Genomic DNA, 15265 nt, shown 5'->3' with positions numbered 1-15265 from the left:
TGTCCTAATTCTGCTTCAATTGGGAAACTGATACAACAAAAAACATTGGAAGAGTACAGAAACAAAAGCTATTAGAAATAGAAAGAAATATGACAAGGAGAAAGAAAACAAATGAAAAGTGACATATCCATCTATAGGAATAGAAAAGAGAGAAAAGGGGAAGGAAGAGATATGGAAGGGAGAAGGAATACATTAGCTTATCTTTGTTTTCTACATGCCATTAATTACCTCCAAAAGTTGATGACAGTACTATTTATACATTCATCATTAAAATAAAGGGAGGAAGAAAGAAAAAGGAAGGAATGAAAGAATTTCTTCAGAAAGTAGGAGCAGGAAATATGCCCAAGAAAAAAATTAGGCTGTTTCACCTAGGACTAAGAGATAAACGATCTATTATTATGAAATAGGTAGTAGCATTCAAACCAGCCAAGAAAAGGGCCTGAGCCAAGATAGATGTTCTCTGTTCACCTGACCTTTTACAATTGGGAAAGATGTTTGCAGGGACTCTGATTTTGTACATGTTTAATACAAAGATTTGATATTCATGTGTTTGTGATGACAGTCCCCACTCCCTTTCACATATGTGTCCTTTTGTCCACAGAGTAATGACGTTCGGATAATTCTTGGCCAGTTTGATCAGAATATGGCAGCAAAAGTATTCTGTTGCGTAAGTAAATAGTCATTTAATTTGTATGCTTGAGGAAATTGACAAAACTTTGATTTGTAAACTGAAGGGCATGATCTGGGATCTGTATGACAATCAAACTGACACAAAACTTGGATTACTCAGGAAGCAAAAGCATTAGTACAAAGGAAACATTCTTAGAGTATTTTATTAGATAGTTAAATTTCCTAAAAGTAATAAAACCAAGTGTCAGATTATTGTAATCATGGGGACCCATATCTGGATTAATCAGTCCCAACTGTTAAATGATTCTTAATTAGTATGAATTTGCATCCCATCCCCTAATACTAAGCCTGAGTCATCATGATTTTCCTCAGTCGATGGAAACTAAGTATTCATCACCATCTTCTTTAAGAATAATCTTTTAAGTACTACATGTCTTCATTAGACCACTACCATCCTCACCTCTTATTTTTCCATGATTCAAAAAAAAAAAAAAAGCCAAGCTTCTTTAATTTGACTTTCTATTACCCTATACATCATTAAAAATGCAATAGATATTAAAGCTACTTTTATTGACTCATTAATTTATTTTTTAATTCTTTAATCATTTTTGCTATTCTCTTCTGGTCTCTCCTCATTCTTCATATCTACATTAATCTAGAAAAAGATAGATATCAAACTCTCACAAAAGCCTGAAAAAAGCAGAACAGACTAAAAGAAGACCAGAGTCCATTGAAAAACTGAGTTGGGGAAATAGCTGTAGGGAGAGCAGGGAAAGAAAAGAAAATATCTTATCATAATTCCACAAAATTTACTCAGAAATAAAGTTATCACTTTATTGCATAAAATAAGAGTGAAGCCTTCTGAACTTAACCTCATACTAAGTAAGAGACTTTTTACAATTTCCTATGAATGAAAGGGAAGAGAGTCCTTTCTAGTGAAAAGTATTCACTATGGTGCAAGTTTTCCTTGTTAAAGCTAGTATGTAAGCTCAGTCTTCTTCAGAATTTTTATCAGATAAGAACTTCCATGGCATAATCAAAGCTATAGCATGGCTCACAAAAAATAGAACAGAATTTTTTGGCAGGAAAATTGCTAACCTGAGCAAGAAAACGTATAAGGAATAGGGAAAGATAACTAGAAGCTATAAAGGACAATAGGTATGATATAGAGTGGAGAACTGTAAGATTATAAGTGAAGGGGCAGCTAGATGGTGCAGTGAATACAGCACTGGCCCTGAAGTCAAGAGAACCTGAGTTCAAATTTGGCCCCAGACACTTAACACTTACTAGCTGTGTGACCCTGAAAAACAAACAAATAAAAGATTATAAATGAAAAGGAACCCACCATAATAGGGAATGGAATTTGGAGGGGATGGGAGGAAATTAGGGATTTAAATTATATATCAATATTCATGCAAAAGTATTCATTTTCAAAGGAAATGGATCTAATAGCATACAAGGAAGAGCAATAATATGCTTTGAAAGGGAATATACAAAAATCCAAAAACTTGAAGGTAAATTCACAGTAGAGAACATTTGGGTGTGGAGAAAAAAAGGAAAGAAATATGTCATGTTACTTTAGATATATACAACTGACCACCCAACAAAATAGAAGATATAGCTAATACTTTTTTAAAACCTACAATAATAAAAAGGTACAAAAGCATACTTGATGAGCTTGATAAAGGCTTGCTTGCTAAATGTGCATTTAACTTGAGGCTGGAAAAAATACCTTTTATATTATATAACAGCATTATTTTTTTTTAATTTTGTAATTAAAATGATACGATAAATTTAACAAGGATAAAAGTGAATTTTTTTTCTTTTGACTCAAAAATTAACTGCATATACACAGAATGGGAAGAATTCATTTAACAGTAAAAAAAAAAAAAAGCCAGTGTGTTTTAACTGACTACAAATACAACAAAAACAGGAACTGGGGTATGAATACCAAAAAAGCTAATGAAATATTAAGCTGCATTATTTGAAGTGTAACATGAAGTAGAAGAGTGATAAGACTCCCCATGTCTTTATTGATCAAACACTATTTTGAAATTTGTGTTCTGTCCTAAGTACCACATTTCAAAAGCAATAGTAAGTTTCTCCTCATCCTTATATCATTCCCTATATCAAAGGAATCAAGAGGCCCACAGGGTACAATATTCCCAATTGGTCCAAAGCAGATTAAAATACAATTGGAAAAAAATAACAAAATAAATGAAAATTCAATAAAACATAAATAATTTTTCTATGTGGTTTTCAAAGTCAAAATGTAGTCCTCAGGGGTCCTTTTGTATGGTTCTATTTGAGTTTGCTCTGTATTAATGAAATCACAGAGCTGGTCCCAATCTCTGTCCTATTCTTCCCAAAGCTATGCTGTTTCGATGTAAAATGTAATATATTGCAAGTCCATAAAGTAAATCTCATCCCCTCAAACTCTGACATCTCAAAAATTCTTCTGATCATCAGAGTGCTGAGGTAGTGTTGAGACAGGTGTTTCCAAAGCCCTAAGATCAGTCTGTTCCATAGAATTGGGTATAGGAAATAAGGATGACAGGTCAGAATAACCCTGACATCAATCCAATAAATCTATGAACACATGCTATCTTCTAACTAAGGACTTAAAGAAAAAGTGGCATTTATTAAGTTAGCTGATGACATTCAATTTATTTTCCTGGTTAAAAAAAATGTATTGTCATTTAGGAAGGATTTTGAACCTATTTCTCAATAAGACACGGAACTAGATGACTATTCAGATCTCTTTTGAAGTCTATGATTCTAGGTCAGGTAGGTGGCACAGTGGATAGAGCACGAGCCCTGAAGTCAGGAGAATCTGCTTCAAATCTGGTCTCAGACACTTAACACTTCCTAGCTGTGGACCCTTTGCCTCAGCAAAAAATAAATAAATAAATAAATAAAAAATAATAATACTAATATATATATATATTATATATATATATGATTCCAATCTCATCTTAAACAAAAATATCCCTATGCTATGTTCCATAGAATTCTTGCTTTTCCACAATAGTTGCAGTGTCATTTCAGCAATTTAAGAGCTAAATGTTACCTTTTAATAAATTGCCCTTGACAACTAAATAAGTATGTTAACCTGGGAATGAGCATTATGACCACAATTTTAAAAGAAAAAAACAATTGATTTATATTTGTTAAATCAACTGAACTTCATTAATTAAAGCAGTAAAGAAATAAAAACACTTTACAACCAGATTCTAAAACTTTTTGTAAGTTTTGTAAAAATATGGTTTTTAAATGTTACTTTCTGGATCCTTAAAATTTTTATAACTTAGCTGTTCCACAAATAAATTTTAGATAAGTCTCTATGTTTCTCAGTTGCTAAAGGAGGATTTAATACAAATCTTGAGAACACAGACCCTGGCTTCAAAGGGTAAAGAATTAAAGTTGAAAGGGAAAGAGCTTTCTTTCTTCTTGAAGAAAACAGAAGGGAAAAAAAATCATCCTTTCTGATCGCTGAAAAAAAAAGAGAAGTCACAGTGCCAGCACAGAGATCAATAATACCACAAAGTTTGGGCAGTTTTTACATTTTAAAGAGCACTTTCAATATTTCATTCGAGTCTTACAATAGCTTTGTAAAATGAGACAGAGCAAGTATTACTATCCCCATTTTATAAATAAAGAAAATCTGGTTCAGAGAAGATCAATAATTTACCCAGGGTGACAGAGCTTAAAAAAAAAAAAAAAAAAAAAAAAAAGGGACAGAATTGGAAATAACATCGTATCTCCTTAATCTTGAGCAAGCTTTTTTTTTGTTCTATTTTTCTAGGTTCTATTAGAAAAAAAAATTTTGAAAAGAAAACTGAAATCGTATAAAGAATAAATTCAAAATCAAGCTCTTGAAAAGGGCCCTCACAGAAATGGTTCCCTAAATTGCAGCACTTACAAACCACTTGTGGTTGGGAGGTTGTGACAGAAGGCAGCCATTGGCAAATGAGAAAACCTATTGCTAAGTATTTTTGTCACTAGAATCATCCAAAGCCCAAAAGACCAATGTATACATTGTAGAAAGATTTAATGCTAAGATAAAAGAGTCAGGGTGAGTTTATGGACACCATCAACTCAAGCTAGAACATAAAACTCAGATTAGATAAGTATGTTATTATATTACTAAAAAAATTATTTTAAAGGTATTTCTATTTCTTTAGCTTTTGTTTTCATTGTATATTGTTTTATATATAGTGTGTAATAATATTGGTTAAAGCCTAGAAAGGCTTAGTAAAGGGTTATATTATAGCTTAAGTGAAAAATGCTAATTTCTCTTTCAATTACCCTTGACTCTGTAATCGAAATTATCCATTTCCACCTCATATTTCTATCTCTTGTTTATTCATAAATTATTCACCTATCCAATATATTGCATGTTTTCTAACTTACTTGTGATCTGCCTTTTACATCTAGTCATATCTCCATTTTACCTCATCTTAGTAAATGGTATAAAATAGTGATCTATTTTCTTCTTCTGCTAGAGTGCTTTCCAGTTTTCTCAACAATTTTACAAAATAATAATAAATTCTTATCCTCAAAATTTAAATCTTAACACTTCTGAAACACAAGATTACTATAGTCATTTGCTACTATAAATTGTCTATTCTATTGAAAGGAAACTGTTTCAAGCAAAGTAATAATTTCTGATAGTTACATAATGCTCTGAGTTTTGCAAAGTGTTTTACCTACCTTATATTATTCAGTATTCATAATAGCAAATCACTGGACCACTGAGGGAACATGTAGCCTAAAGATTCAAGTGTTCAAGAGACTGGAAGACAGTCAGCAAGAGATGGAACAGAGGAGATTGGACAAAAGATTGGACATTGAGTGCTAAGGTTCCTTCTAATTCTGAGGTTTTATTGCTTCTTCTTTAAAATCACCAAATTCAGTTTGGTCTCAGTTTCTCAAGCACCAGCCGTTTGCTCTAATATATAGATCCCAGCTGCTACCTCCTTATGCAGTTTTCTTACCAATCCAGAGATGTCTTATTCCTTTCCATTCCCCACCAGTATCTTCTGGTATCTGTGGTATTCTGAGACCACAAGCATGTAGTGAAATCCTCTTGCTTCCCACGAAAGTAAAACCCTATCTATTTAAATTCCCCAAATATAATGCTAAGGAATTCTCATTTTCTCCCAGGATTTTTCTTTCTTTTCCAGAGTTGAAGGGAATAGCCATACCCTATACATCTAAGTGCCATGACTATAGCAGTGGTTCTGGAATCAAGAAAACTAGAGTTCAAATAGGACCTCATGAAATGTATTAGCCATGTAACCCAAGACAAGTCACTTAAAATCTGACTGACTCAGTTTTCTCAACAGTAAAATGAGAATAACTTCCCATTTTCTTTACTTCCCAGGGGTTGTTGTGAGGACAAAATGAGATATTTGTAAAGTTTCTGGCATACACTAGGCCTTTAATAAATGCTTGTGTTTTTTCTTCTTTCCCTGTCTAATAGCTGATTTTACTCACTGCATTCAGTGGATTTCCAAATTAGCTTAGCAGATATCCTTAGAATTGTCAAGGTACAAGTAGGAATTTTAAAGTTATGAGACCAATTTCTAACAAAGGACTCAATTCATCATCCTGTGATTATTTTCCAGGTAACTTTTGAAGCCAATGTTCTCTTCCTTAGATCAGAGGGCAATGAGACTGTTCTTTTGATCTAAACCTTCTGGTGATGCTGGTCTCCTTTTCTCCATGCTTGCTAATAGCATACATCACTTGTGGCCTCAATACTTTGTTTTTATCCAGGTGCTCAACATGAGAAACAGAGCTGGAATCTCATTGCTGCTTTTCTCTTATAGTTTTCTAGGCCTTAGGATTTTGAGATTTGCTTTTCATCTTAGCTTTTGCTTGAAATGGAGACTTTGCCATCAAAATCACATAATCAAAAGCTGTGCTCCTGAACAATGAGTATCCAAATGGCAACATGAAGAGATGGCCCAACTTCAGCAAGTCTGAGGCAAAAGGCTATTTATACTTCAACAGTTAAAATTATACATGTTGTAAAGCAAATTCTCATTTTTTTTCATTTTCTATCTATATTCAGTGATCAGTCATGTGCTCTAGTTATTGAGTCATATTTTAAAACTTCTACTTTCATTCCTCAAATTTTCCTTCTCCCTTACAAAAGTAAGTGGTTTGCCTGGTAGTACAGGAAGGGAAACTAATGAATGCCTAAAGCCTTGCAGACAATAGGCTCCCATTGTTTCACAAAACTTAAAATTTTTATCTTCTAGAAAACATGTTTTTCAAATAATAAACATGAAGGCTGCAAATTTATTCCTATCTTAGAGAGAAAAAAAAAATGAGACTCATTTTCATTAATCAGGCATAAGAGTTAGCTAGCTAAAGGTCATTCATCCAGTAATACCCCCAGATATCTAAGGATTAGGAAATAAGGACAAAAACTGTCTGAGTAGCCCAAGTAACTGTCACAAAGCCCAGGCATTTTACTGATAAAAGATTCCAGGAATCCTTCACAGAAAACCTGTTTACATTTGCTTTATTATCTTCTCTAACAAACTTCATAGAGAAGTTTTCCAGCTTACTGTTAGACTAAAAGCAATTAATCCACTAATTTTGAGGAGAGGAAAGCTGTTATTGCTATATATAAATAGTTGTAATGATTATAGTACGAACTGATATCCTACAATATAATAGAAAAGGAAAAGAAAGAAAAATCATAAATGGCAAGTTGAGAATTTTTAAATGCTACAAGTGTAGGCATAGTCAATATTTAGACAAAAAAGCCCTATGAACCTCAACAACACTCTCCAGTGTGATAGCTGACATTTTTATGATGACCCCAAATCAAGAAAAATTTACATTCAGCATGCCCTATTTAAAAAAAAAAACAAAAACAAAATAGGGGTATGTGCAATATTTTTTAGAAAAATCTCCAAAATTGTAGAGCTAGTAAGTTTTGTTTAAGAGGTAATTTTTTCATCAAAAAATGGCATTTGTAAAATAAACATTTAGCCATCAGGAAGATTCAGCTAAAAGGTCATCTGTGCTCAAGAATTCTGGGTAGCCAAAATAATTAAAATTTAACTTTAACTCAGGAAGGAGGGAAGGAAAGAACTCCCTGATTTGGAAAAGACCATGCTTTGATACAGGCACTATGCTGTCTCCATAATTTTTCTCAGCTATGCTGATGGAAAGAGCACTCAAGGCTTGTGAGGCAAAAAGCCAAATACAGCCTTTCAGAGGTGCTGGTAGCAAAATGAACCTGGTGCAAAAAAAAAAAAAAGTAAGAGAGGCCCATTAGAGTAGGAAACCTATAGACTCAGAATGCTAAGAAAGCACTTAACACTCTCTCTCTGATAAGATAGTTCAATTAATAGCTAAAACAAAGTGGGTAAAGCAGACAGCTGAGGCAATGCCAGATCCAGGTTTATGGCCTGATATATTTCAAACTCTCTAATGTGAAAATGAAACTTCAATATTTCTCTTTTCACCAGAATGAAAAACTAGAGTTAGATTAAATTATTCAAGTTAGCTTGAGAGAGGGTCTAAAGGATGAAATCTAAAATATGTGAAATCAAATCTCGCCCTTTCAACTTGCTATCTCTATGGTCAAGTCTTTTAATACTTAGCCTTAGTTTCCAATCTATGGGATAAAGATATGAGGCAAGACTGATTTCTAAGATTCCCTTCTAGTTCTAAATCCAATGAGCTATGATCTTGTAATGAGATGCTTGTTTTCTTTGAGTCTTATTACAAATTGTATCTGTCCTTTGATTCATTATGCAGACTTTGGGAGTTACTTTCTTAAATATTTATACTTTTGCTGAAATTCCTTCCTCTGAAAAATGAGTAAATTAGATGAGATGATGGCTGAGGTTGTTTCCAATTCTAAAAATCTATGATTCTCTTATTTTAATGAGCACAGTTTGTATAAATATAACTACTGCTAGAATTTGTTTCATTTTTCAGTCATATCTGATTTTTCATGACCCCATTTAGGAATTTCTTGGCAGTGATTTGCCATTTCCTTTTCTAGCTCAATATACAGACAAGGAAACTAAGGCAAAGAAAGTTAAGTAACTTCTATGGGTCACATAGCTAGTAAATATTTGAGGTCAAATTTGAACTCAGATCTTCTTGCTCCTGGTCCCAGTGCTTTATCCAATGTGCCACCTACCTATCCCACCCCTATTTTCAAGAACTCCAAATCAAGGAAATGTAATAAAGTATAATTCACATTGTGAAATGGATTGTTTGAACCTAAATGTGGAACTTTATGTTTGACCCCATTATATTTCATCTTATTTAATTCAACTCATTCTACACTACTGCAATCTTTTTGAATTATACTCTTTCACCTAACATGTTGGTTATCCCTCCAAACTTCATTTCAGGGACAAATATAACAAGCATGCCCTATATATATTCCCCTAAATCATAGAAAAAAATGTTGAACAGCACAAGAGAGATCCCTGGGCCATTCCACTAGAGACACTGCTCCAATTTTGTGTGGAAATCATAAATCTACTCTCTGGGGCTGGTCATTCAATCAGTTTCAAATCCACCCAACCATACTATTAACTAGCCTTTCTCTTTCTACCATATTCTACTACTTATCTCTATTCCCTAGGGTTGGTCATTCAATCAGTTTCGAATCTACCTAATCTTACTTTTATCTAGTCTGTATCTCTTTATCTTATCCAGCCACTTTTTGGATCTTATCATTCAATCAGTTTCAAATCCACCAAACCATACTATTATCTAGCCTATAACTCTACACCTTACCCTGCTACTTACTGTCTAACTGTCTGGGTCTGATCATTCAAGCAATTAGTAGTCCACCTGACTGTACCCTTATTTAGACTTTCCCCCAAGTATAATGTGAAAGACTGTCACATTTAAGTAATGTCATGTCAAAAGCCAGGGGGAGGAAGGGAGGGAGAGAGAAGTTAGTACAGTCTGACCTTCTCTTGCAAAAGTCACACCAGCCTTAGTAATCACTACTTTCCTTCCTAAGTGCTCACAAAACATTCCCTGTATAATGTGTTCAAGAATTTTGTCAAGAATAGAAATACAACTCAATGATAAAAAGCTTCTCATTTTTTAAAAGAGAAAAAAATATGTTCTTTTCTAGTCTCATTCTGAAAAATCTTTCTAAGATTACCAGCAATAGCAGAGAATTACATCTACCAGTTCTTTCAGGATTCTGGAATATAATTAGTTCAGTCCTGGTGACTTGAACTTATTAAGAACAGTTAGATTTTTGACCAATAAACTCCTTGCTTATTTTGGAGTTTTAACCACTGCTAATCATTTTGTTCTCTTCTCCCTAATCCAAAGGATATTCTCCTTAAAAGAGAAAGCAGAAGTAAAAGTGAGAAGTGAATAGATCATCTTTCTCATTTTTATCTATTATCACCATCTATTATCATCATCCATCCACACTGAGTAATGATTCCATTCCTTTTTCTTGTCCTCACTATAGTCTAAATAGAATTATTCTTCCACGCAGGTTTATGATCTATTTCTCAAATTCATGATCTAATAGCTCCTTGTGAACAGTAATAATTGAAAAATACCTAAAACACAATTATTTCTGTTTCTGTCTCTTAATTTTCACCCAAATGCTGTCCATCATTGTTATCCCTAAGGGTTCTGCATTTCCTCACACAAGTATGTATATATATGTGTGTGTGTGTATGCATATATCCATATAATATACATAATATATACATACATATATATACATATAGATATGTGCATATGTATGTGTATGTATATGTATAAATGCCTCTTCAGCTCTCTTTCTGTCTCTTACATTCATTTGAAAGAAGGTATACCTTCCAGAGATACAGACTAGTGATAGTTTTTATCCCATCAAATGTCATTGATAATTATTAAATGAAATATTCTCTTCTGAATTAGCATTTTTGTTCACCTTGTTCATCATCAACATTGCTTATAGATATTTATGGTCTTTGGTTTTACTGATGATTTGATCTTGAATTTTGTCACTTGCAAAATGTTCATTTGCTGTACTTTGTCCTGTGTTAAATTTGTTGCTCTCTGGAATACCAGGCTTATCACATTTATATAGGCAATTTTCTCCTTGTCCAATACCTCTTCAGTTTATATGTATTGGTTTTGTTTTTCTTACTTTCTTGGGAGGATGGAAAGGAGTATGAGGCAGAGAATTAAGATCTGAAAATAATTTTTTTAGTACAAAAGAGTTATAAGTCCATGGTCCAGGACTTTGGAGTGAAGAGATGGAAAAGACTTAAGGAGGCTTGAAATGTTTCATGGATAAAGGACTACATGGAATTGGAAGAGAAGATACAGGTCCAACAGGGAAATTTCTTAGCTTAATTGATTCCTGGACACTGATTTTGTTTGTTTTATTTTCTTTGCTTAACTCCAGAGATTACAGCCTATGATTGGACTATCTGCTTTCCTTTCCACTGCCATCATTTGTTGCTTCTGACCAAGTTTTCTCTTCTTCAAACCATTCAGATCAAAACACAGCAGGTTCTCAGACTTTCCCTTTCCCTTCTTTCCTGAAGCAAGCACATACAGTACCTAAGAATTGTTTGCTGATGCTAACAATCAGAAAACTGATAGGGAATAAAAAGATTCTCCCTCCTCATTTTTAGACAAAGAAAAAAAAACATGCATAATTAAAAAATAATGGATCTTTGGGCACACAAAGGACTAGAGAAAGATTCTCTAAAATATGTGTTCCAGAGGAAAACCAGACCCAAGGTATTCTATTAAGTCACAGAGGTTGAGACTGGAGTGAAATGCAGGGAAGGATTGATGAGATGAGCTGAATGCTGCCACCATAAGGAAAGCTTGAACTTAAGGATAAAGCATTTACTCTCTACTCTGGTCCCTAGCCACCAAACCCTACCCTTATACTAGTTGTAGTGTGAACTGATGAGCAGAGATTTTAAATCATCCCAGAACCCCAAAAAAGACAAAAAGGAAGAAAGAAAGAGGGGGAGTGTTGTCTTGTACCATTGCCCTGGGCAGTGAGCAGACTTCTCCATTGCCTTTCATATATCCATGATATATATGTAAATTGGAGGTTACATGTGTCCATATATTTCTACAGAGTTTTTGGTTAGATCCAGCATTAGCTGGGGTATATAGGAACCAGCTCTTGTAAGACTGATTATAAATTTTCAGTGTGAGTATTAACAGCTACAAATCAAGGCTTAATTAACTGTATTGTCGATTTCCAGGGTTAAGAAAGTGATGAAGAAAATATTAGTAATATGAGTTAAACTTAAAAATGTTCCACACTTACTTCTTTTTTCTTTTTTGGTAGGGGGGAGCTATCTGCTTGTTAGACATGTACCAGCACACTCTTAGTTAAACATGTAGAGAGAGAGTAGAAGTATGTATATTCATATATATCTATATGTGTAGAAGCAGCTAAGCACAATCAGTTCCCAGGTAAGTGATTAGTTCTTCAGCCATTAGAAATTAGATTTCAAGTTAGATGTTCTGTTCTATGTCCAATATGGATCTGGTAAGATAGGAAAAAATTGTCTATATCAATAACAGAAAGACTGAATATCTACATCTGAAATATATATATATATATTAATTTAATTCATTTTGTTTTTAATTTATGAAATCAAACAAGTATTTCCATAACATAGCATAATAAAAAAGATGATTGTACATGAAACTACAAATCTACTATGTACAACTTATTTTTAAACATACAAGTTATCATGTAAATTTCTTTTTTTCTTTCCTCACCCCCTTTTCCTTAAAGATAGCCACAATTAGACACAAATTTGGATATATACATATTTATTTATGTATATGTATATATAAATGTATATATGTAATTATTCCTTACATGATTATATTTATAAGTTATTTCTCTTGGATGCACTTAATATCTTTTTTCATATGTCCATTATGGCTAATTTGGGTATTTGTAAATAGTCAAAATAACCTACTCATTCAAAGTCATTCTTAAAATAACATTGTTGATACTGTATTTAATATTGTTTCTTGCTCACTTCACTTTTCATTATTTCATGAAAGTCCTTCCATGTTTTTCCAAAATCATTGAGCTCATTATTTTTTGTAACATAGTAGTATGCCATCACAATCATATACCACAACTTGTTCAGCCATTCTCCCCAAAATGGGCATCCCTAAAATTTCCTGTGATGTTTTTAAAGTGTAATTTTCCTTCCTGTGCAATAAAAAATTTCAAAATAATAAAGTGGTAAAAAATTTAAAAGAAATAGGGAATTATGTTAGCAAAACATTTGGGTGGTTTTCCTTTAAAGAATGGGATGGCAAAATGAGTTTTGTAAAGAATGAAACAAAATGTGTCTCTTCATCAGTGGAATGTCTTTTTTTGACTTTTCAACTTTTAAAACTATTTGGTTTGTAGGCATATCATGAAAACATGTTCGGCAGCAAATATCAGTGGATCATTCCTGGCTGGTATGAGCCCTCCTGGTGGGAACTGGCACACTCTGAAGGCAATCCATCCCCCTGCCTCAGCAAAAATCTCCTGGCAGCCATGGAGGGTTATATTGGAGTGGATTTTGAACCCCTCAGTTCAAAAGAGATCAAGACCATTTCAGGAAGGGTTGGTATATTTGTTATTCTAAATTAAATTTCAACTGCTATACAGCTTTTTTTTTTCCTTTTTTTTTTTTTAGATATTGTCACATATATTAATAGGAGGACACTAATTGTTGAAGTGGATTTTATTGTTGCTCATAAGTATGTTTGGAAATCTGCTTAATACTCATAAAATATTTGAGAGATTAAGTAAAAGTTATTGTAACCTTATTTGTAATCCTGAAAGTTTTTGACTCAATGGACTTTTCATCTATTAGATTCTGTGGAACTAAATATAGATATAGCTCATATAATGTCAATAGTCAACAAACATTTATTAAGTACCCAGTATGTGCCAGGAACTATGCTAATAATATCCTTATTTGGTTTCATTGGTTTCACAACATCAGTTTTAGAGAAAACAATATTACCAGGGAACATATTAGATCCATAAGAAAATTGCAGGACAGAATAGAGGCAGAAACACCTTTGGGATACATGAAAGCTATCTTAATGTGGATATGGCTACTATGGAATTGAGCAGATACTAGGTAGAGAAATGATCCAGGCTAGTTTAAAGAAATTGACATTTTACTAAGATAGGGAAAGAAGGGTAGGAGAAAGAGTTGGAGGGAATCACTGTAGAAGAAAATTGTTATAACATCTTAACGATATTATTGCAAAATTGATGAGATCTAGATAAGGGGTACCTAAATGAAATTAGATTTAATTGAGGTCTACTGGCAGGTTTGGGGTACAGGGAGTCAAATGGAGCTCCCCTGCAACCCCTTTGGATTCGGCACAAGGATACAGAGTTAAATGAGGTCTAGTAGCAGCACAAGAGTCCCCTGTAAAGGAATTTACAGACCCCAAAACTTAGATTAATAAAAGAGCTTTATTATAGGGTTTGGAAGTAAGGTTAAAAGGTATTAGGTAAAGAGAGGAAGACACCAGAGCCAGAGAGGTTCTAGTGGCAGAAATCCTTTGGCATGGCAGGTGTAAGGCTGCCATGTTTGGGACCTCTGCAAAAAGAGGACTCCAGCTTAGTTCTTTTATAATGGGGGCTTTGGCTACAAGCTGAAGGGGTTTGTGGGTTGAGTCCCAGGTTGGCTCCAGGCTGGGTTTCAGCCAGGGTTAGAATTTGAATTGAATTCAATGGGTTTCTGGACTGAGCCAGATAACAAAGATGAAAACTGTGCTTAAAACGGAGTCCCCTCCCTGAGGCAGAGTCCAAGAAGGTTTTCTCTTTTAAGAGTTTTGGGGTTTCCTTATAGTTGTTGATAATACATTACACTGACTAAATCTATGTCCTATAAACATCTGAAACTCAGCATGTCCAACTCAAAAGTTAAAACCTTTATGTCCCATGAGTATTTGAAACTGAATGTGTCAAACTCAAAACACACCAGTCCTTCAAACTTTCTTTTTACTATCAAGAGCATCACCATCCATTCAAACAGGTTGTCATTCTCAGCATCACTCTCAACCTTTTAATCTTATCCCACATATCCAATCAGTTGCCAAATTTTGTCATTTCTTTCTCCATATCTTTACGTATTATTCTTTCTTTCTACCACCCTTTTCCAGGGGCTTTAATAGCCTCTTAATTGATATCCCTTCCTCATTTTTCCTCACTCCAATACACCCTCCACATAGTTACCAGTGTTTTCCTAAAGAGCAAGCCTAATCATGTCTTCCCCTTATTAAATAACTTCCAATGACTCCCTATTACTTCCAGGATCAATTACATGTTAAACCTTTCACAACTTAGCCCCTTCATATCTTTCTTTCTTTTTCTTTTTTACACATAACTTCCTTCCACAAAATCTATTAGTATAGACTTACTTGTTCTTCTTTGCATACAACATTTCATCTCCCATTTTCTTTGCAATGGATGCCCCCCATTCCTAGAGTGTTTTCCCTTCTAATATCTACACTTTGGAATTCCTATTTTCCTTGAAGATTCAGCTCAAACACCACTTTGGGCCCTTCCTTTCCCAAACCCTCCCTTTCCTGACTCTCCCAGCTATTAGTGCCTCTC

General features: G+C 33.8%; 1 protein-coding gene across 1 annotated transcript in view; it reads left to right on the top strand.

Moving 5' to 3' along the window:
• Positions 1–15265, top strand: part of GABBR2 (gamma-aminobutyric acid type B receptor subunit 2) — an 802190-nt gene that overhangs the window by 513744 nt on the left and 273181 nt on the right. Inside the window, 2 exon segments of the mRNA XM_074281401.1 lie at positions 602–667; positions 13049–13249. Of these exon segments, the coding sequence (XP_074137502.1) occupies positions 602–667; positions 13049–13249 (267 nt within the window).

Source organism: Sminthopsis crassicaudata, chromosome 1 (assembly GCF_048593235.1).
Source record: "Sminthopsis crassicaudata isolate SCR6 chromosome 1, ASM4859323v1, whole genome shotgun sequence".
In the NCBI taxonomy this organism is placed as follows: domain Eukaryota; kingdom Metazoa; phylum Chordata; class Mammalia; order Dasyuromorphia; family Dasyuridae; genus Sminthopsis; species Sminthopsis crassicaudata.
This window is presented reverse-complemented; position numbering and strand designations above follow the sequence as displayed.